A 23,124-nucleotide genomic window follows, 5' to 3' on the forward strand; every position below is an offset into this window, starting at 1 on the left:
CAATGTTGGACAGTTTTTGTGATGACAAGTGCGGAGTAAAGACATGCTAGAACAGCATCGTCTGTTTCTTCATCTTGCCACATTGGATCACGTCAGGGTCACCAATGTGGCAAGATGAAGAAACACGATGCTGTTTTAGTATACGTCTTTACTCTTCACTATTCAACACAAAAACTGTCCAACAATGTTCACATCATCAAAAAATACAACACAAGGTTCAAAGCTTCAGAGTGTCTTCCAACTTGCCTACTGGGTCTGAGGCAGAGTCCTAATGCCTGCCACAAGTTAATTTCATATCTCTTGCATATTGCCAAATGACAAAAACACTAGAGAAAAATGGCACTGGTAATACATATGCTTGATTACAACCTAGAGCCCATTGAGGTCAACGATTGCCTTGATAAAGATGGTGTCATCGCGAATGTAAGAGTTTTTAGAGTCCAACTTGGAAAGTGGACAAAAAAGTGGGCAACCACTGGCAATGTTCATATCGCTGACGGGCCTCTGGAAGGACGAGGATGAGATGTCAGGCCGGAAAGCATCGATTATGTGCTCCCTGTTGTTCTGGTCGAGCAGCATTAGGGTGACCTGGGTAAAGATGTGGCACGCTTAGATAAAACAAATGTATCAAAATGCATTACAAAGTTAAGACAGTTATCATACAGTGGTAATTTGAAATAGAGATTAATCTGCTTCGTAAACAATTTTGGAACTCAAATGATCATATACCAACTCAAATTTCCCAAATGAAATTGAAAAGCCCATTTCAGCCCTCCTATCCCCAAAACACCACCACAATGCTTTTATTAAAGAAAATCAGCACTATTGTATTGTATATAAAAGAGAATGCAAAAAAAGAATAAAAAAACTCTCAAGTATAATTATGGCAAGTCATAAACACACTGCAGTATTTTCTTTTTGATGTGTGCGCCTGTAAGAGATGTGGTCAAGTGAAGAGGTCCCCAACCGTCGATATGCGGCCCGGTACCGGTTCGTGGATCATCGGGTACCGGGTCGCCCACGAAATAATGAACTTGTCATGGCTGGTGTTGGGAGTACAGTGATCCCTCGTTTTTCGCGGTTAATTGCGACCGTAACCCACCCGCGATAAGTGAAAACCGCAATATAGCCCCCTCACACACACACACACGCACACACACAATATATAGATATATACAGTCGGCCCCCGGTTTACGAACACCCTGTTTTACGAACAATTCGATTTACGAGCGTGGACCACGGAGAATTTTGCCCCCCACTTACGAGCAAACCTTTCGTCTTGCAAACAATCCGACATGCCGGCCATTGTGTATGCAAATATATTTTCGCTTAGCTGCATCAACAAAATCAGCAGTTGACGCTTGTGACAGTAACGTGAACGATATTGCTCTTACAACGTCACAGTCACTGCCTCAGTCACGGTGTCAGTCACGGAGTCAGTCACGGAGACGCCATATGCTATTGGTCGATTAAGGTCACCCGGTCTCACTCACGGAGATGCTATTGGCCGGCGTCACGTCAATCACAGAAATGCCGATATGCTATTGGCCAAACGCCTTTATCTAGCTTGATGGCACAGCTGGTCGAGATGGAAGGAAGGAGAGAAAATGAGTGAAAAACGGAAGGAAGGAATGTTGTGAAGACTTTACAAACTTTATCTGTTAGACGTAGCTTCTAAAATTGCTAGTAGCGGTAAAGGAAGAAGTAAGAGGGTGATATGTTTTAGCATTTCCGTGACTGACACCGTGACTAAAACAGTGACTGTGACATTGTAAGAGCAATAGCATATCAGCGTAACTATGCGGGTTGGTCGCTGCTCCCCTCCGCCTCCATCCAGCTCAAGTCACGTCGCTCTAAAGGTAAATGTCATTAGTCCTTTGTATATGTTATTTAATGTAACTGTGCAGGTGATAATGTTACTCATCTTTAACATGTGTATAAAGTCGTGATGTTTTTACCTAAGGTTTTTGCATGCGTTGCACGCATTCATGGATTAACATAGGTTTGGATTGCCCGTCATACGAGCAGTTCGAGTTACGAGCGTAGCCGCTGAACGGATTAAGTTCGTAACCCGGGGGCCCACTGTGTGTGTGTGTATATATATATATATATATATATATATATATATATATATATATATATATGTGAAAAGTCTTCATTCTATGCATGTTATTGAGAAAAAGAAAAATATTAGTGCAGTATTGTACACATATTTACTTAAATCTTAAATAATTAAACCTTATACACGAACTGAACAGTAGTTACCACTTTCCATCTTTTGAACTCTCGCGAGCAGCAGCCTAGACATCAAATTAAAGTGAAGCCTCTTATATCATCGCAACACACTTGAAATTTCAAATTATTACAAAAGAAATCTCGGTAAAAGTCCGATTTCCAAAGCTGTGCATTTCTCAATTGCTGTCTATGTACTTGCATGCCTACAAGTCACGTGATCAGCTCCCAGAGACCAAGCTGTCAATCAATGTGCTTACTAGCAGGTTCGTAACGTATGCGTGTGTGCTGAGCTGAGCGCACACAGGCGGTTACAGGAGAGACACAGGAGACACGAAAGCAAGCTTTTGGATCCTCTTGCCTTTTGTAATAAATTGGAATTTAAAGTGTAAACTCTGCGTTTCAATTATGTTCGGTAAGCTTCTTGTTACTCGCTCTAATCGGACGTCCGAGGAAGTGCTAAACGTATAGGCACGTGACTAGACACGGAAGACATGGAAAACAGAGGGCATATCAGTACATTTACGGTATAAGGTTTAATCATTTAAGATTAAAGTAAATATGTGTACTGCAGTAGTAGTTCGATTTCCAAGGAGTGCCAGTGACAAGTGCATTTATAGATAACTTGCCTATCTGGCACGTCTCTCCGCATTATAATTGTTTTCATCCCCCCAAAAAATCTGCAATGCACTGAGGGCGCGATAGGCGAAGCGCGAAGTAGCGAGGGATCACTGTAATTACCATTACCAAAGTAACTTTTTGCTGTAACGTGGTAGTGTAAAATATTATTACACTATTATTACACAAAAAAACAGTAATATTGTATTCATTACAAATCACAGTAACACAAAGCATTAAATTGCAGTTTTAGCCTGAAAGTGAACGCTCATTTTCACTGTACAATTTCAATAAATAATCGTCTATGATTGAAGATGAAGCATACAAAAACTCACGTTCAGCGGTAAAATAATGATGATGACGTAAGCTAGCTGCTAACATTAACCCCACCGAAACCATCTATTTTTTTTAAACGTCTGTCCCTAACCTAGATGACTGAACTTGAATTTGAATATTAACATTGAAATTGTGGAATGCACTAACAGTTTTTCTAAAGCATATAAACAATGCATCACTATGCTGTGAAGCTAAGTAATAATGGGATTAAAATACATAAAAAAGATTCTGTATTTTTTCATGTCTTTAAAGCTTTACAATACAATACAGATAAAATGATTTGTACTGTTTTTAGTCTTAAGCCAACCTTCAACTAGATGTGTACGGTGTGTAATGAGCAACATTTAGAAAGGCAAATCCATATTTCCAGTTATGTTGGTGAGTGTAATATACAAGTAATGCAATAGTAATGTGTTGCATTACATTTCAAATAGAGTAATATTGTCATGTAATTAATTACTTTGAAATGACAGTAAAAAGTAATAAATAACGCATTACAGTTTTGAGGTCACTTACCCAACACCGGTGATAACTAAACGTTTGAACATTGACATGTTGTCCAATGCAGTTTATTTTGCATTGGTTGGCTTTCTCATGTTTGGCTGTTTAACTTTAATTCATTGTCTTGACAGGCAGCGCATTGACCTGGAAGGGGGGTCCTTGGGTTACGACAGTCCCGATTTACGATGTTTCAAGGTTACGTGCCCCATAATTGCACAAGACATAACAAAAAGCACCAGCCGGGCGCTACCAACAGCTGGGGCAAGGTTCCAGTTCACACTTTCCTGCATCAATAGCTTTATCTAAGGACTAAGGTGTAATGAACTCGGACTGCTTAGATGGATAGCAATGCATGCTATTTTAGACAAGAAATAAACACATAATGATACCGCCGAATATATGATTGCCTTCACACAGGTGTTTCAGGCTGAAAATCCAAGGGCACTCAAGGGCATTTGGAAGAGTCAACTCCCTGTCATTTGGAAGGCAAATAAGAAGGCATGGGTGACACTTGCAGTGTTGGTTTATCAAACATTTTGTGCTTAGCGTGGCGCGGCATTGCACCCTTTAAGGTGTTGCGACCTGGGAGACTTTCACCCTAATGTCAAGGTGGTTTACCTTCCACCTAATACCACGGCCCTCTTACAATCTATGGACCAAGGAGTGATTGCTTCGTTCAAGGCCTACTACCTCCGAAGGACAATTGCTATGGCATTACAGGCAACTGAAACGAAAAAGGACTTGACTCTGAAGGACTTATGCAAGTCCTACAACATCCTTGATGTTGTTAGAAATATTGCTGATTCCTGGGAGGAGGTAAAGATTACAAACATGAACGGTGTTTGGAGGAAACCGTGTCCTCAATTTGTAAATGATTTCCATGGGTTTGAGGACACAGTTCACCATGTTATCAAGACATTGTTGCCCTGAGTAAGGACATCAATCTGGATATGGAGGTTGATGTCATTACAGAGCTGCTGGAATCCCATGGAGAGGAGTTATCTGCTGGGGACCTGATACAGCTGGAGAAGCATATTAAAGGGGAAGAAGAAGAAACCCCCACCATAGAGCCAGGCAGGGTTTGTCAAAAAGTTTTGCATTGGCAACTTTCGAGGCTCAGGGTGCTAACATGGATAGGTTCATTAGGGTTGTTTAAGGAATTGTTTTCTATTTTTCTAATACAGTGGGCCCCCGTGTTATGGGATTAATCCGTTCCACGGCTGGGCTCATAAGGCGAAATCACCGTATGGCAGGCAATCAAAACCTACGTTAAATAGCTGATGCGTTTAGAACCCCAGGTAAAAACATCAAAATTGTACATACATATTAAAAACTGGGACCAAAATAGACCCCCCGTATGTCTCATTGCACTTCTGGGCCAACAAGCTATTTAAAAAACAACAACAACAACAACATATATAATATACATGTTTACAATCAGAAAACATCATAAATAAAAAATATAGAAAGGATTTATTTACCTTTGAGTGCCGCTTGTTACGCCCAGATTCCCAAATAAGGGTTATCTCCAGCATCGTTTCCATATAAATCATCTTCGTACTTCTCTCTTAAAATCACTAGCAATCTTGGGACCCATGGCTAACCCTTTCAAGTTTGAATCAAGCAGTAAAATGCACTATAAATACGGTTTTGTAACCCCTCGCAATAGAACAAAGCTTGACCGTTTCGCCATTTTGAAATGAGTGAGGCTGACCAATAGAAGACCAGCATCTCCGTCATGTGACAGCAACAGAAAATAAGTGCAATTCCCTAAAAACGCCTGCAGAAAAAACAAAACAACACAAATACAGCCAACCCCCTAGGGTCATAACAGTTGATTTTGTCGCAAAACTGAGAAAACACCATAAGGAGGGGACGAAAAAACTCAGTATTCCACATTGCAAAATGAAAAAAACGTAAGCCAGGGACGCTGTAACACGGGGGTCTGCTGTACTGTTGTTTTGTCATTTGTTACATTTAATTACAGTACAATACTTTACAGTAAAATTCAGTACGTATAGCGTAATCTATTTATGGTGTTCCGACTTACACTGAAATTCGGGTTACACCGCGTCTTAAGAACGGATCAGCGTCATTAGTCGAGGACCCCCCCGTATGTCTCATTGCACTTCTGGGCCAACAAGCTATTTAAAAAACAACAACAACAACAACAAAAACACAGATCTCGCCCCATAGTTACTGCTTGGTAAATCTGTCTATTCTGCCTGCGTAATTTTACTCTTCCCTGTATGAAAGGAGAAGCGATGTGCACTGCAATCCTAGGTAAGCTGACTGAGTCAGATTCTTGTCCCTCACTGCAGTTGGACAAATCTATAGATGTGAGTGACACAGCCCAGATGAGTTTTTCCAATTGTCTGTTGTTTACTAAAATGTGACATCACAATGTCTTATCATATCATGAGGAATTATTACACAATTTGAAAAACATCAGGTTATAGAAATTAACTCCACTATGGATTATCTTTATATCACCAATTGTGTAAATTTTAGATGTTTGCATAAAAAAATTATAAACTTCTTATGACATTTTACTTACTATCTCGTCTATGAGTATTCATTATTACCTTCTGATTAAAAGGCCACTTAAGGAGTGCGTCACTGTGTCCTCTCATCACCACAAAGAACAGCGATAAATGAGTCCCTCTTCCTGTTCCATCTCCATTTAGGTAGATACGTAAGCACATCTTGTAGCCATATTTACTAGTGTAAAAAGCTAGAAAACATGAGAATATATGTTACAACATTGGAAGAAATATGAAACTCATTAGTGTTGATAAAATAATCCAAATGTTCATCATGAGATAATTACCAGGAGAAAACATAGCAGGAGCACGGCCAGCGACAGCATCTTGCCTCTTCTTTGTAAAATCTGAGATTTTCCACACAAAGATCCCATCATACGTGGCTGCTGACATCTCCTTTATCTTCCCCTCCATCTCGACGATGGACAAGTCCCTCAGGCTCACAGTTCTCTCCAGCTGACGAACCTTTACCACGTTAACAAAACGATTAGGCTATCAACACAGTAGACACAACTTTATGATATATTCATAAATTTTATATATATATATATATATATATATATATATATATATATATATATATATATATATATATATATATATATATATATATATATATATACACACACACATACACGTTTCTACAATGATAGGTTGATTTTTGCTGTATTTAACATGTAACTATGTCTCACACTCGCCTCTGTGTTTCAGACATGACTACTGTAACTGTTTCATTATATTAATCAGAAGCATCCTCCTGGAATTTGAAACAAAAATGGGAGTCACAGCCTACTGAATGACATGACTTAAAATCTATAAGAGAAGCTCAAAGCTCAAAGTTTCCTGAATAACCAATGTGTATGCTTCTTGTCAGCATGTACAGCTACAGTTTGGCTGTTGTTTTCCCTAGAATAATACAGTATTACTGTATTTGAATAAAGAGTTAACTCTTTTGAGAGCCATTGATTCAGCAAAATGCAAAAAACGACTTAAGTCTTTCAAACAAAACCCAACAATATGGGGTACTGTAGCAACTATGTGTGCTTTTCCACTACGACATAACATGTTTTGCCATCAGATAACTACGCTGGTATCTGGAGCAGCATAAATATTTGTTGAGACAGTGAAAACTGCTTTGAACAGAAGGGGGGCAGAAAAAGTCAGTCTGGGTGACTTTTTACCTTCACAAGCTGACTTGCAGAACAGCTTTACAAAAGATGTGCCAAGCATGTTATGGCTCTAAAATGATCTTTGAGAGACATTAATAAAAGGGGAAAAATTCTCTCCTTGTATTCCATGTCATGCCATTCATACAGAACAGCAACATGGGGGGAAAAAGTGGAACATGCCTGCTTTAACCCATTAATAATTACATTTTTTTTATATACAACTAATCACATTTAAGTAAAATTCAATACAATTCCAGCGTTACATTTGTCACCTTGTTATTAAGGATCTCAATTTTGTCCTGGTCCAGTCTATGTTGCCGATTGTAGGCTTCCATGGTGGCATAGGAGCGTTCCATCTCTCGATTGAGGACGCAAACAATGTTCTCAAACGTATTCACTTTAAGCTCCAGTTCTTGGCACCGTCGGCTCAGCTCGACTACCTTGGTCTTTTCACTTTGGAGCTGCAGCTCTAATGCAGCGCCAAAGGTGCTGGGCAGTGGTGCGAAGGAGGTGCTGAGGGTCTGTGCACATGCACCCTGTACAGAAGCTGTAGAGCCACTTCCTCCAAGCTGGCTCATCTTGAGTTCTAAGTCTCTGAGGGACTGATGGAGCTCCTGCAGCTTGTGGCCAGCTATTTCCAGACTCTGAGGCTGTAGGCTCTCCAGGCTCACCTTGATGCCCATGATGAAATGCAGAAGCAGGTTGAGGTGTTCATACGAACATTGACGCTCGTGATCATGGATCTTCTCCTTCTCCATCTATATATTAGAAAAAAAAAAAATACTGTATAATGTACTAAGAACATAAGAGCCCTCACAAAAAGCCCCAGGGATCAACAATCTTTTTGAGACGAAGCTTCTCATTGGGTACTGATTATTGCTACAAGTTTGAAAAAACATTCTGATCTTACACATTTGCTCAAATCATCTTTCATTATGTCATTATTCATAATTGTCATTCATCTATGTGAACAAACTTATCATGGCAATGAGCTGTCACCGTAATTACCAACAATTAATTTGTTGACAATGTAGAAAAGATGTACATAATGCAACATTTGAGTCCAATAAATCTTAACAAGTGTTTACATTTTCAAACAATATTGTCTACAACAGTCATAGGAAATACAAATATCCTATTTAATTAGTGTACTATTGTTAGAAGAGGCCAGCCAGTTACATGCAGGTGTTCCCTTAGCGGCTCCCTGCCGCCTGTGCGCATCATGTTTGTGACCCCTAGGATACGCAACTTCAGCCAAAGTAAGATGGTGATGAATGAATAATAAAAAAAAAAAAGTTAAGAAAAAAAGTGTTAGCCATAATAATTTCAATTTTAAGCATACAGTATACACACACTATATTCACACTTATAGAGTATGTTCAACTTATAACATTGACACTGAACAGACAAAAAAATAAAATGTACAGTGTTCCCTCGCTTTGGTTCCCAAAGGACCGTCGCTTCACTGCAGTGCATGATGCATTGCAACACTCCCATTCTCTGTCCTATTGTGGAGTCTAAAACAATCTAACAGCTCTAATACACAATCTCATTCAAATGAAGGCACTTTTGCTTAAAACAAAACCACTGCTCTTCTAAATATGGCACTATTTAAGGGTGTTTCGGCAACAACTACACAACTTCAGGCTCAGGCTCTGTGTGCTTGAGCTGTGTGGAGAATTACATGTTGGGGAGAAGTGAGGGGTATAGGCAGATAAAACAGTGACAACACAGACTGACACACTACGTCAATTTCACTTTTTGCGGGGGGGTTTTAACTGCGAAAAACAAGGGAACACTGTAATTAAAAATGTATTTTTTTTTTTAAATATGCAACAATACCACAACATTTCAATGGGACTGTTTCATAATTGAGGATAGTCATGATTGAGAGCTGTTTGTAATGGGAAAATGAGGTTTTAAGATGTGTCATGAGCCAGTAATGGTATTTATTGACTCCTCTAGATGCCCCACTGCTTACCATAGGGCCACAGGCCATATCTTAAAACACAGGAGTTACAAATGCCCCTTAGTCTCTTAACTTCATAGGATGCGCAGCAGTTCATTGTCATGTAATGCTCTTATAAACTAATTGATAGGCATTTTAAAAACTGTTAATTATTACATATTTTGTTCTTTCATTACAGGCTTCAACCAAGAGAAAGTACAGTAGTATATTGTATTTGCTTTAAAAAAAGTGTTAGAAGTAAATTATTTTGGCATCCTGTGTCAACAATTGTAGTAAAATGATTGTTTCTCTGTGACCTACCTTGCACTTGGAGGTAAAATTATACTATGTGGTTTAGCATCAAAGGTTTTGATAGTTCTAAATAATCAATCTCAGAGAAGTAGTAAAAAAAAAAAAAAAAAGGGAAATATAATGTATATTTGGCAGCAATCTGTAATAACTGTTGAATAACTGTTGATTTCCAATCATAAATGATCTGATGCATTGCCAAGAAAGTTTTGCTATGGTCTTGCCACGAGTGTCACTATGATGTAAAGATGTTGACGTCTTTACGTTGAAAAATGATTCAGCAGTTATTACGTTAGGTTGTGTCACACACAGCAAATTATGATGAAAATGTCTACTTACAGACGCATCGCAGCCAACAACATGAAATCTGCACGGTGCTTTAAATTTACTGCAGAACTTAATATGGTCCATATACTGCAAAACAAAACAAATTAAAGAAGCTAATGATCTACAGATTACTTAGTTGTGTTAGATCCCCAGCTAAATGAGAGTAAATGAGGAGAATTAAATATTTAAAAAAAAAAAAAAAAGATTTAAGGACCATATTTGGGATACCTTTTCTCTGGGTATCTTTTTCTTTGCGCAACCTTCACAGATCATTGGGTACTTCGGGCAAATTTCATCATGAGCCTAAAAAACAAATTACAAAAGAACATTCAGATGCCTGACATAGTATTGTAATTGCTGTATAACTATTATTTTAATCATTTTAATACAAATTATCTGGCATAGTTTCCTACTTACGGCACTACAATTTTATTAATTGTGTTATTTTAGAATTAAAATTATTGAGTAGAAACGTAACAATACATTTAGTGAAAATACTCAAGTTTGAATGTGCTTAACGTTATGTCATTTGGTCAAAAAATACATTTAAAGCATAATCATTCTTGACATCAGCATTATCCACTGTTGCTTTTTTGTTATTTTGAATAAAGACAACAACACATTCCTCTCTGAAGAACCCAAAGCTTAATTCTGTGGGCTCGACATCCAGGCCCAGTGGATGTTATATGGTGAGCGTGATCCAAATGTGGTAACAGAAGAGTTTTCGTTGTTTTGGGAATTTTCACAGTAGTGTATGGTTAGGAACAGGCATCTTGTGCTGTTCTAGGTGTGAACATACTGGCTTTGTGGCCAACAGAAGCGGCTCATCTCATTTCTTTAAAAATTAAGCAAGCATGGGGTTTGACATTGGAAGAAGTATCTGTGACCTGCTTAAGTCTATGCAAGAGATTCAAGCATGCAAAGTATGTTTGCAAAGAACTGCAATATGATCTTCATTGATGGATGACATAAAATTGGCTAGAGCCATCACAAGTTTCCATTTGACACCCACTTCACAGCAGGTGTGCCAAAGCTAGAAAATGATTATATGAACAAGTTCAAGGAACTGATTACTGTCAAGCTTATTTTACACTAGCTATGCCAAAACCTACACCTTGTTTCAGTAAACGTGTCTACTTCAGTCACGAAATTGTCAGGTGCACCATGGGATTGTAAAATAAAACACACTCGGACAATTGCAGTCATCTGCCAGATTCCCCCACACGTTAAATGAGACTTGTAGGTGCATAAAATGATGATACACAACAACTTAGCAGCGGCTCATGTCACAGAATATGGTTTGCATGTGGCTTTCGAGTTCTGCTAAATCACGAGCAAGAATAGACTGGACAAAAATAGTGCCTGCAACTAGAGTGAAAGAATATTTCACAGGTATTAACTCATAAAACTGGAGTTAAAAAAAGAGTTAAAAAAAAAGAAGAAAAACCTAAAAGAAAACAAAAAAACGTTTTGTTTTACAGTGACCCAATTGAATTTACGGTTCAACTTACTAAAGGTGTTCTGGTAAAAACCGTACATTGCAGTAGATGTAACTTGTGAACACAAAAAGTAAGAAATTGAATTGAGTGTGAGTGCAAGAATGAATTAATGAATTAATTAATGCTTTATTTCGAACATGCGATTATACAAAATAACAAAAACAAAAAACAAGCAAACAAACAAAAGAACAATCGAAAAATGAAAACAGTTGAAACAACATTGGCTTAACATGTTCGAAAAGGAGTAGGAGGAAGCATAAACTTATTTAATCCTACCCCTTCTCCACTTAATAGTTAATATGTATCTTTTCTATGTATCCTGTTTTTTTTTTTAATCACACACTCATAACATGAATGTTCCCAAAATAAGGAACAAATAAAATAAATAAACAAGTAGACAGACAATATATGAGAACACTAATGCTTGTCACACACTTCTTCTTCCCTACACCTTGTGAATACTATGTGTTTGTACCACTGTTTGAACTTGCTCATGCTTGGACATTGCTTCAGCTCCCCCGTCAGTCTGTTCCACAGTTTCACTCCACATATTGAAATACTGAAAGATTTTAACGTGTACGAGCACAGAGATGTTTAAAATCCAGTTCCCCCCTCAGATTATATCCCCCTTCTCTTTGAAAAAACAGTTTGTGAATATTTCCCGGAAGTAGATTGTTGCTTTATACATGATTTGTGCTGTTTGAAAATAAACCAGATCAGTGAGTTTCAATGTTTCTGATTTTAAGAATAGATGATTTGTATGTTGTCTGTAACCAGTGTTATGAATTATCCTTATGGCTTTTTTTTTGCAGGATAGACAGTGGTTGTAATGTACATTTATAAGTATTGCCCCAGATGTCTGCACAGTACCTTAAATATGGTAATCTTAGAGAATTGTAGAGAATGATTTGTGGTCCAGAAAGTGTTTTGCTTTACTTAGAGTACTGAGATTCTCCGCGACAATTTGTTTTGCACATGTTTTATGTGATCTTTCCATTATAGTTTATCATCCATAATTACACAAAGAAATTTATTTTCGTGAACCCTCTTAATGTCAATCCCATCTACCTGTATTAGTGCTTGAAAGTCCCTCTAAGAATTCCCGAATAACATAAATTTAGTTTTGTTTAGATTTAATGATAATTTGTTTCTGTCAAACCACTTCTTATTTCAATTGAACAATTGAAAAGGTTATCTGTAGGAAGAGTGATAAATACTAGTGCACACATTATATACTTGTTTTTTCTCAACTATGGTTCAGTGGTATGTTTAAACGCTGACTCACTATGAGTCAATATTTTTGTCCCGTTACATTTAACCACTAGATTTCACTCCTTACAATATTTCACAGTGCTGTGATTGTATAAATAAGGAACATCAGAGATTTGTGATGTCTTGGGAGTGATGAAAAATAGCCGCCCTTAACCAAGTAGTTAATGAGCCCAATATAGCCTTAGAATGTATCAATTCCAAAAATAGTTGTTACCTGTAAGCTGGTAGAATATAAATTCAACATAATACCCTTTTAATCAAGCTTGATTCTGCTTATTACGTTACATGATGTTCCCAAACTATTTATATTACCATACTTCTTCCAGTACAAGTGTAATGACAAAATTATGGTACTTTTAGAGGCATTTGTACAACGCATATCGAATAACATATTGTTGCGGTTATGTGGAGGGGGGGATACTAATCATCTTTAAATTTAAAGAAAAGAATCTTTGTCATCAAGCAAACCAAGCATCAAGTCAAATTTGTGAAATTCATAGGGTCAATGAAATAAAAATATTTTGTGCTATAATTGATGCATTGAATGATAGAAAGGTCACATTTAGAAAGAGACTGCAACACCTGATTTATTCTGTGGAGCTATGTGGTAATACCACTGGTGGGCCATCAGAGCCTGCAAGGGCTTCTCTGCTGACCTAATATAACCTGACATCATTATCATTACTATAATAAAAGTCATTTTATTTTGTATTTATTTTTTCTATATATACATACACACAGTGGACGACCACCATACAAAATTAATGTGTTCTGGAGTTGGAATTGTAAGCCAAAATCATCGTATGTCGGAAAGAAACCTTTATAATAATTAGCTAAAGTGTATAAAACCCCAGGTTAAAACATATATATATATATATATATATATATATATATATATATATATATATATATATATATATATATATATATATATATATATATATATATATATATAAATCGGATAGTAAGTGCTCTAATCATCTTCTTACTTCTTTCTCCCTTTAACATCACTAGCAATTTTGGGACCCATGGTTTACCAACTAAGGTTTGAATTGAGCACTAAAATGCACAATAAATACGATATTGTAAGCACTCACATGAGATCAAGTCTTTAGCATATCTTAGTGACACCATGATGCCAACCAATAGCAGACCAATATCGTTGGACGCAGTGACGCTGACCAATAGCAGACCAGCATCTTAGGGACGCCATGACGCCAACCAATAGCAGACCAGCGTTTTAGTGATGTATGCAGTGACGCGTGTAGTGACATATGAGTGTGTTGCGATTTGCAGAGTTATACACGCGCGCACCGACTGCCAAGTCTGAATTTTCTAAGTGATGTTGATGCCATAAAGCAGAAAAATGCTGCAAAGAAGATATTAAAAACCTCCACTTTGTATTACACTTTGTAACATGAAAAACACGTAAGCCAGGGACGCCGTAACCTGTATATATCTCAGTGGTACTGTTAGGCCAGCAGAGAAGGCCTGACAGTACCACTGAGATATGCTGAGATGCTGACATCATTATCATTATTATAATAAAAGTCATTTCATTTTGTATTTACTTTTTCTATACATACATAGATACAGTGGACCCCCATCATACGAAATTAATCCGTTCTGGTGTTGGGATTGTAAACCGAAATCATCGTATGTCAGAAAGAAACCTTTATAATTAGCTAAAGTGCATAAAACCCCAGGTTTTTTACACTTTAGCTAAGGTTTTAAAATCAGCTTTGGTCATGTTCAACGACTCACACAGGGGGCAGGAATGAATCATGCTGACCGGTTTGCGGTCACTGGAGCAACCCAACACGGCCAGCTGAGCTTTTAATACAAAAACGGAGCCAAGCAAGAGCACTCACCTGGCATGTAGAAAGGCGAGGGAGAACTTTGGACAACTGATATGTACATTTGCTTCCTTTTTTAACAGCTGTTGAACCGTAGTTACTGTGCTAAGCTAACAATAGTGCAGCACTGACAGCACAGTATTTAGCACGGTGTCGGCCACTTGATTGCGACATTGAAACTTTTTTTTTTTTTTTTTGGCAGACGAGTATTGCCGTAAAGCGAGGGACACGCAGTGTAAAAAAAGAAGAAGAAAGGTGCTGTCTGAGAAAATATTGGCTCTGACATATCCCCAAAAAGTGAAAGTTCCCAGCAATGCTCTCCTTTCCGGATCCACTGTAAAGTGCACAGCAAGCTCACGCCCCTTCCCTCGCATGACACTGTTGCGTGAAAAGTGAACTTCATCTTGACCTCGCGACAGAACGCCTCGCGTAGAGCTTGACGTGCTACATCTGAATTATTATTATTTAAAGGAGAGTGAGTGAGATTTAGAGCGTTTTTCAGTACAGACAACAGGAGGTGCTGCATTTCCCATTGTCCGTAGCTATAACAAACATGACCACCTCCGCGGAAGTGCCACCCCCCCATGTTATATAATTTGATGATAACTAGACCTATGATTACATTTAAAACATACTGTTGGTCATTAAGAACACATTAATTTGCAAGTTTTTGAAATTCACTATAATTGAATTTATTCCTTTTTATTGAGAAACGATCTAAATGTTACACACTGTCCCTTAATGTGTGAAATGGCGTTGAGTTTCTCACCTGATTCCTAATATTTACGGTGCTTAGCTGTCAATGGTGACCCATTTTGAAAAATCCGATTGTCGAAAAATTGGAAGAAATTTGGTTTGAAATTACCGGAAATGACATTTTGACTGCTAATTGATTAAAATTTGCTTAAAAGTAAATAATGTGCTTGGTTCTATGGAGGCTTATTTTTTCATTGGTTTGCACTCAGCAAATAAGTTAGCTGTGTTGCCGTGTGTGCCAAGATTTTGCCATCAATTATTATTTACTTTACTTATTTTAATTTATTATTATTTCTAAGTATCAAGCCTCGAAGCCTTGTTCATATACTGCTTGTTTTGAAAAAGGGCAATTCTGTAAATAAACATGTTTGACCAAACATGATGAATAATCATGATTTCGATATTGACCAAAATAATAGTGATTATTATTTTGGCCATAATCATGTAGCTCTACATTAGAATAATTCCACAAGATTGAGGCACTGCTGCAATATGGCTGCACTGAGTGACCATCTGTTAATCTGTTAATAATTGCGATTCATCCATGTTAAAACAGCCAAAACACATGATTTCCGATGAATCAAGCTCAAGCGATAATCATCAGAGGTAAAGTGGACACATGGACTCATCAATCACGCAGTTGAACCCCAAATAGAAACACACACCTCACACTTAAATTAACACCATAATTTAGTGGAAACTCGTGTTTGGAAGAATGAACCATAACACCAATAGAGACTACTCATAAGAACTTCCTCTCACAATAGCATAATATTTTTTTAAAAAGTAATTCCACAAAAAAAGTAAGGATGGTGAAACATCTCACCTTGATGTTCTTTAAAAGGAATGGTTCTTTACAATATTTGCAGTTGAGTGTCCTCTCAGGACAGTCTCGCTCATCATGGCGTTCCTGTTCATTGGCTCTCATCAACTCTTTGCAGGAAGGGCACAAGATGATGGCAAAGTCACATTGGACCTCATGGCAAGCCTGCAGGGAATTAGCAACAAAGTTTTGAAATCAATAAACAGACAAGAAAAAAACAAACACATTTTAAAGCGTCACAATTCCAGGTTAGGTTTTGACTTGAAAAACATCAACAATTAATTTCTGATAAGGTTTACACTCAGGGATGACAATTTGTCCGAGCTCATTTTTTAGTTATGTTGCTGGAGGCCTGATGCAGTATATTTTCTCCTGGAGAATCTCTTACTTCAGGCATGTCCAAAGTCCAGCCTGCGGGCTAATTGCGACCCGTGTTCAAATTTTCAGCGGCCTGCATCCTCTGTTACCAGTTAAATCAGTAATATGTGTCCCACTAGCACTATTGACCACAGTATAAAATGTGTATTTTCACGACCATAAGGCACATTAAAAAGTCTTAAATTATCGGCAAAATTGACAACGTGTTTTATGATGCACTGCATTGTATATCATTGCATGTTTATTTATTTAGTGCCCTGAATTGACAACTTGAACTTCATTTCCAAGCAATACTGTGTGAACGTCATTTGATTTCAGACCAGCATTGTGTTGTCACAACGGAGGCTTCTTACTCTGCGGACCAAACATTATGAAGTTGGTGAGTGTTGTCGTGACAAAGCTTCCAGAAAAGAACTTCAAAATAAATTGTAGCAATGACGTCCGCATCATGAGTTACCTGTACCATAAGTACAGTTCATTTTGAAGGATTAGATGACTTCTTCGAAAAGTTTGGCGTTGACTAGGATATCGTGGCTTGACAGGCAGAACGCGGTTGGACGCAGAAAGTTGGCTTGATGGAAAACTTGTTCTTGGGGCAAAAATATTTGGTCAGGCCTTGTATACTGTATTGAATGAGCATGCAATTGTGTTATAACATGCAAATTTCTTTCGGGCTGGGAAAAAAAGTTAATCAATTGTTTAAGTGGTGTCCTGTTCTGTCTTCCCCTGGTGGGGTGTGCCTAGCAATGCAGAGGTGTCTAATTCCTGAGGGGGGCGGCGGAGCTACTGGCTGCACACCTGAGCGCAATGACTAATCCACTATTTAAAAGCAGCTGGGACAGAACAATGACTGCTTGAATAAATTACTGCTAGATTATCCGCACCACCTTGTTCTCAGAGTTTTCTCCGCGTTATGCTCTTGTTTGGCACTTTTGTTGTTCTCATCAGGGTTTTTTTTTCCCTCAGTTGTCACCTTGGGACTTTTGTGAGTACTTCCTGCATCTAATTCTTTTGCTACTTTTTTCATCCTATGTGTTTTATCCGTAGTAGTTTTATTTTGCTGCTTTATATCTTTACGTTATTGTGACGTCGACATGTCATGTCGGTTCCATTCTCCTTTTGTACTGCATTCTTGAATTACATTTGCATTGGCTCCTTCTCACCAATGCCCCCCTTAGTTTGTAATTAGACCTATATCGAGTTTGTTTGCATTCACTTGAACTACTGTTCAATCACGTGCTATGTGCACCACTTGTTATGAAAGCTCTTTTCCTTTTGTTACTTTTTGGTTTAGTTTCTGTTCTGAGTCCAACACTTATTTTATTCGGTGTCTATCAACACAGTTTAAGTTTACTTTAAAAATAAGTCCATCATAAATATCCGCCTCAAAGGTCAGCTGGGACCATGTTTGCGCCGTTGTTTTCTACACGGCCCTTTCTTGCAGATGTATGCAGTGTTGAAAAGGCTGCATGGGAGAAAACACTGTATATCACAAGTTTGGGATTATTTCCTAGTTTAAAAAAAATAAATAAATAAATAAATAAACAAAAAAGGGACAAAACAGTCACAGCCACAACAGTGGCACAAAAAAACGATGCATTGAGTTTGGACATTTGGTTTGGTTGCTTGTCTTAGTGCACCACCTAGCGGCTGAATGGTTGATTCTATTTGTGTTCTTAAAAACACTGACTTAGTAGTGAGCAGACATTCTTTAAAGACGATATTACTACAAACAAACAAAAAACTTCCCCTAAAGCAATAGAGCTTTATTATCTGAGAATATAACCTGTCACTACAAGGAATATAAAATACAGTAGCTCAGTTTTTGTTGTACTAATTTTAACCAGTAGTGGGCTGGTATAGCTAACAAGCACAAAATGTGCCCAGTCTGCTTGTCGGTAAGAAGAAGAGGAAGAAGACATAAGAGAAGAGCAGGAACTTATTGACCTCATTGCTAAAGATGAAAAAGCCTTGTGAAACTTTTGTGGCCTTTGTCATATTCATTTTGAATGAATCTAAGCCTCGCAGTCTTATAAAGACCACAATGGTGAAATACGGTGATCAACTAGAGTCATAGCTGCTACAATCCTCAAGATGATTCTTTCATATTCTTATATTCATATTCTTTATATTCTAACATTACATCGATAGATTCAGTCTTAGATTTGTGTCTCTTACTTGTTGGGCAAAGTCTATTGAAGTTGTCCAACTCAGTGTTTCTCAATCTGATTTCAGATTATGTACCCTCACTGAAATAGTTTTGTTTCAGCCAAGTACCCCTTGATGAGCACTAAGCATTTTTGTCTGGGAGGAATAGGAAAAAGAACAAAAACAAAACTGCTCTGCACACGTTGTTTTGATTTATTAAATTGTAATGTCATTTGTATAATGGTTTCCCTTGAACTAGTTGGGAAAAAAAAAAGTCATTTAAAATAAAGACTTATGCACATAAATCATCGCAAAGGCCTGTTCTCAAAAAGAAATCCATTTTAAATCAAGTTTTTAAGTGTTTAGCAGGTGGCATGAAAGTTTAGGGCCACCCATTCGACTGATGGAGACTGGATTTTGACAATAATGACATTGAATAGCCTGCTGAATGTAAAATCCTTTAGAGTATGTTTTACTGAATTCCAATAAGTGATTGTTTTAAGGATTTTTTTCATGGATACTACTTTTAAAATATATTTTAAACACTCACGTACTACTGGAGTGCCTTCACATACGTCCAGGGTACATATACCCTGATTGTAGAAAAAGCCAAGACTCTGTTGAGCGTTTGGCATCTCCTTTCGGCAATTTACAGCTTGACACAACGTCAAATATTTTTAAAAGTTACACAATTTCCAGTGTTTCATTTTCCTGCATGAAACCTTGTATGTCATCACAATCACAAAGAATTGTCTGGGGTTTTTGAAGCACTGTTCCGAATAGTCTGGCTCACTCAGATGACACGGGCTATGGCATCTTGACGGCAAATGTCCTGTCTCCACACATAGCAGTTGGGCAGTTCCATTCTCAAATTTCCTCAGAAAATACTATAGTTGAAGAATCGAGTTTAAGGACACCACTATACTTGCAAGACACATACAACTTTATGTAGGTGTAAACTAAATGGTAGTATTTGTTGACTTAAAATGGTAATGGATAGCATGGTAATGCTAACCTCGATCAGTAACGGTTAACATAAACAAATTTTGTTGGTGTGTAAAATTTGTAAAATGTACACTATTATATACGGCATTATATACTGAGCAGTGGTGGACCGTCAGCACGGCTGGACACACGCTACGGTGGTTTTAAAAACTTTTTAGGACACCCGAGTGGATATACAGTATTGTACATCTCAGTTTGAAGGTAAAGAGAGCTCCTCAATGCGCTACGGTGCTTTTAAAAAACTTTTGGGAACACCCGAGTGGATACACAGTACATCTAAGTGCGAAGAGAGAGCATGAAGAGGTCAAGAAAAATCGGGAAATATTGAAAAGACTGATCGATTTGACCTCCGTTTGGTGAGGGCCTTTTCTTTATTTATTGTTTCATTTTTAATATGTTTGTGTTATTTTATACTGTTAATACTCAATAATAAAGAAATAAAATGATGTTCTTCTTTAATTAAACTGCGATTTGTAATTTGGACTTCATAAAATTTTGTGGATATTTTATTTATTTATTTATTTATTTTAAGTTTTGACAGCATCACGTATGACAAGTTTTAATGGCTGATGTGGGTTTATTGACGTTTAATAGCTCCAGAAAATAGCCTGTGTAGCCCAGTAATGCGTACGTGTGCGCATGAGGGGTATTTATTCGAGTCTGACATTACCGAAGGCGTACGTGTGAAAGTCACGGACCGCCACTGATACAAAGTAGTTACATCCAATCACTTCAACTCACATTCAACCTTAGTTGAGGATTAAAAACTCATGTTCAAACTTAGTATTTTTTTTTTTAACCGTGTGGGCATGTGGGGCAAATACTAGATTATTTGGCTGAATAATAGATAGAATAATCAAATTTAAAAGAATTTAATGACAGCCCTACCAATAATATCTGTTTTAAAATTCTTGCAGTAATACACACCTCAAAATCTTTAATAGTTCCAGTCCACGTGCATCCTTCGTTGGGACAAATGGCTGCTAAGGCCTCCACTTCTCTCCGGGCTGCGTTATCTGGAAAAGCCTGGAAGCAAGGGTTAGGGTTAGAGTCTCCAGACTATTAGCTGGCTGGTGTGTGTGTGTGTGTGTTTTCATTATATTTTGGAGGGTTCTGTTACTCTGCTACAGTTTTCAAAGGATCATACCAAAAATATCTGTAAAATACCGAGCATAAGTGGTAAGCAATCATGGTTTTTGTTGTATTGGCTATTCACAAAGTAAAAGTACTGTGATGCTGCAGTGCTCTTGAAAGTATATTCCCACATTTCATCACTTCAGTGCTAATTTCCTTTAATTTATAAAACCATTTAGGGTTAAAAAAAAAAATACTTACACCTCCTTGTTTGAGGATCGAGGTGGGTTCCTCAAATAAGTCTTCTTTGATGCAAGCGTTGCATTTCTCAGGTCCAGAACTACAACACATTATTCCACAAATAAATTTTTTGTGGGCTGTACTTATCTAACTGGTACCCATCTAATCTATTTTACGGTTTGCAATGGACGTATTGGAATAAATGGCAGGTAATAATATAGTATCCTCAAAATAGATTAAATCACCAATTCATTTTCATTTACATATAATAGCAATATGATAAGACGTAATCTTTGTGTAAACAAAAATAAATAAATAAAACAAAATAAACTAGAAATGAGAACCTCCAATGCTTTTATAATACACCATAAGTAAATCCACCAAATAACAATTGATTGCTTTCATACAGTGTTGTTGGTCACTCTGCATTTCTCCTTAATCTTTCATCTGCACTAGTTAAGTGGACTTTTTTGGTCAAGTGTCGGCGTTTGAAGCGCAACATTAATTTTAACATGTTGATGTATCAGAATTTTGGCCTGCTTCAAAAAATTGTTGATTGTTTTGATTGAAACTTGTCAGAATCGAAGATGGGTGTTCCCTGAGTAGAAAGCAAAATAGAAAAGGTGAGAAAGTTAAGTTATAATAGGACATGATTTTCCAAAATACTGTTTTTCATTCGCACAAAAGGCTCAATTTATCTTGAATGCCTCATCTGAATTTCAAAATTTAAGCTGTATACAGGTTGAAGTGGTATTTCCTAACACACTTTGCAATTTGACATTCTACTAATTTTAAATCTCATGTTGCTACATATTGTACATATCATGTACAGTGTACACAAAAGAATTACATTTTGAAAAGTGTATCACAACTTGACAAAGAATCCCCTGATACGATTACAAGGCTGTTACAAATTATGAAATGCCTTGTTACAAATTATGAAATTGAATGTAAGGCGCATGAGGTGTGGAAATGAGTTATTATCAGCTTGCTTGAAAGCCACTGTCATACAATGCCCTTAACTCTCATTGTACTATAAGTTATAATTAATGTAAAGCGATGTTTTATGCAGTCTGACAATCGTATTTGGTTCGTTGCTTATTTGGTTCAAATACTGGAAAAACATAGCTGCCAATCCGCTTTTTGTGCTTTGTCTTTTCAACAACAACGTAATACAGGTGTATGCACCTAAAGTCATCCAAACGCCCCGCAAAATTGCTGTTCAAAACGTTCGTTAGCAAATCGATGAATGTACTGTATAAATGATGTCTGCTAACTCATTAGGAATATTCTATTGAGCTAACAGTTTCTCAAAACAGAACGCGATACAACATCGCAGTCAACGTCCATATGGGGACGTTGGAAATATACATGTTATCGTCCTTGTCCTAAGGTAAAAAAGTTATGATCCAAGCATGTGTTTGCAAAATATATTTTAGGATAGTTCGTTGCCCATGACAACGTACACGCGTTAAAATGATGCTTAAAGAGAATGCTACAAATAAATGTAAGACTAGCTAGCTCCCCAGAAACCATGACACTATACCCACCTCACTATTTTGTTGAAACAGAAAGAACAAAAGCGGTGACCACATTGCGCTTGTAAGGGCCTTCGCAGAATTTTCAGGCAACAATTACACAAATGCTTGTCCTCGAGATTGTTGGCCAAAATTTTCTTTGGGAAGCCCGGTTTGTCTCCTTCCAGGGAAGATGGTGGACACGGTTCCTGTGCAGCCATTACTCCCCTTGAAGAAAATAGGGGTTCCCACCCACTTGAGTGTGTTCAAAAAAGCAAAGTAAGAATCAGCTAAAAGTGGATTTGACCATACCAAGCAATAAATACTCATTTCCCCTGGACTACTGCCTAAAATACAGTCCTCTATCAGCAAAAAAAAAAGAGAGAGAGAGAGAGAGAGAGAGAGAGAGAGAGAGCGAGCGAGAGTGTAGCCGTTATGAAAAAAAAAAGATCCCGATTACATGTGATTTACAGTACCAACTGGGGATGCTGTGTGACGATTGACTGGTGCAATGTTTTTCCCTACCTCTAGGGGGATAACCCACAACAGAAGAGTGTAAAAAAGGATCAGGAA

At 37.5% G+C, this 23,124-nt stretch overlaps 1 protein-coding gene across 3 annotated transcripts; it reads right to left on the minus strand.

Annotated features, from left to right (window-relative positions):
* On the minus strand, positions 1 to 23,015 carry LOC148430184 (TNF receptor-associated factor 2-like). 3 transcript variants are annotated; one of them, XM_088415783.1, is made up of 10 exons: positions 22,585 to 23,015; positions 21,056 to 21,134; positions 20,648 to 20,746; positions 16,193 to 16,354; positions 10,212 to 10,286; positions 9,996 to 10,070; positions 7,672 to 8,157; positions 6,518 to 6,695; positions 6,273 to 6,421; positions 1 to 588 (listed from the first exon to the last, which is right to left on the minus strand). In XM_088415783.1, exons 1-10 carry the CDS (start codon positions 22,770 to 22,772, stop codon positions 370 to 372), a joined length of 1,710 nt encoding a protein of 569 aa, XP_088271909.1. In that variant the 5' UTR covers positions 22,773 to 23,015; the 3' UTR covers positions 1 to 369. The 3 variants fall into 3 exon arrangements, with proteins under 3 accessions (XP_088271909.1, XP_088271917.1, XP_088271925.1); XM_088415791.1 differs by lacking the exon at positions 9,996 to 10,070 and having other exon boundaries at positions 22,585 to 23,014; XM_088415799.1 differs by lacking the exons at positions 9,996 to 10,070; positions 10,212 to 10,286 and having other exon boundaries at positions 22,585 to 23,013.
* Between the last annotated feature and the right edge of the window lie 109 nt (positions 23,016 to 23,124).

The sequence above is a fragment of the Hippichthys cyanospilos genome, chromosome 1, assembly GCF_059441005.1.
Source record: "Hippichthys cyanospilos isolate Australia breed blue-spotted pipefish chromosome 1, RoL_Hcya_1.0, whole genome shotgun sequence".
Classification (NCBI taxonomy): Eukaryota; Metazoa; Chordata; class Actinopteri; order Syngnathiformes; family Syngnathidae; genus Hippichthys; species Hippichthys cyanospilos.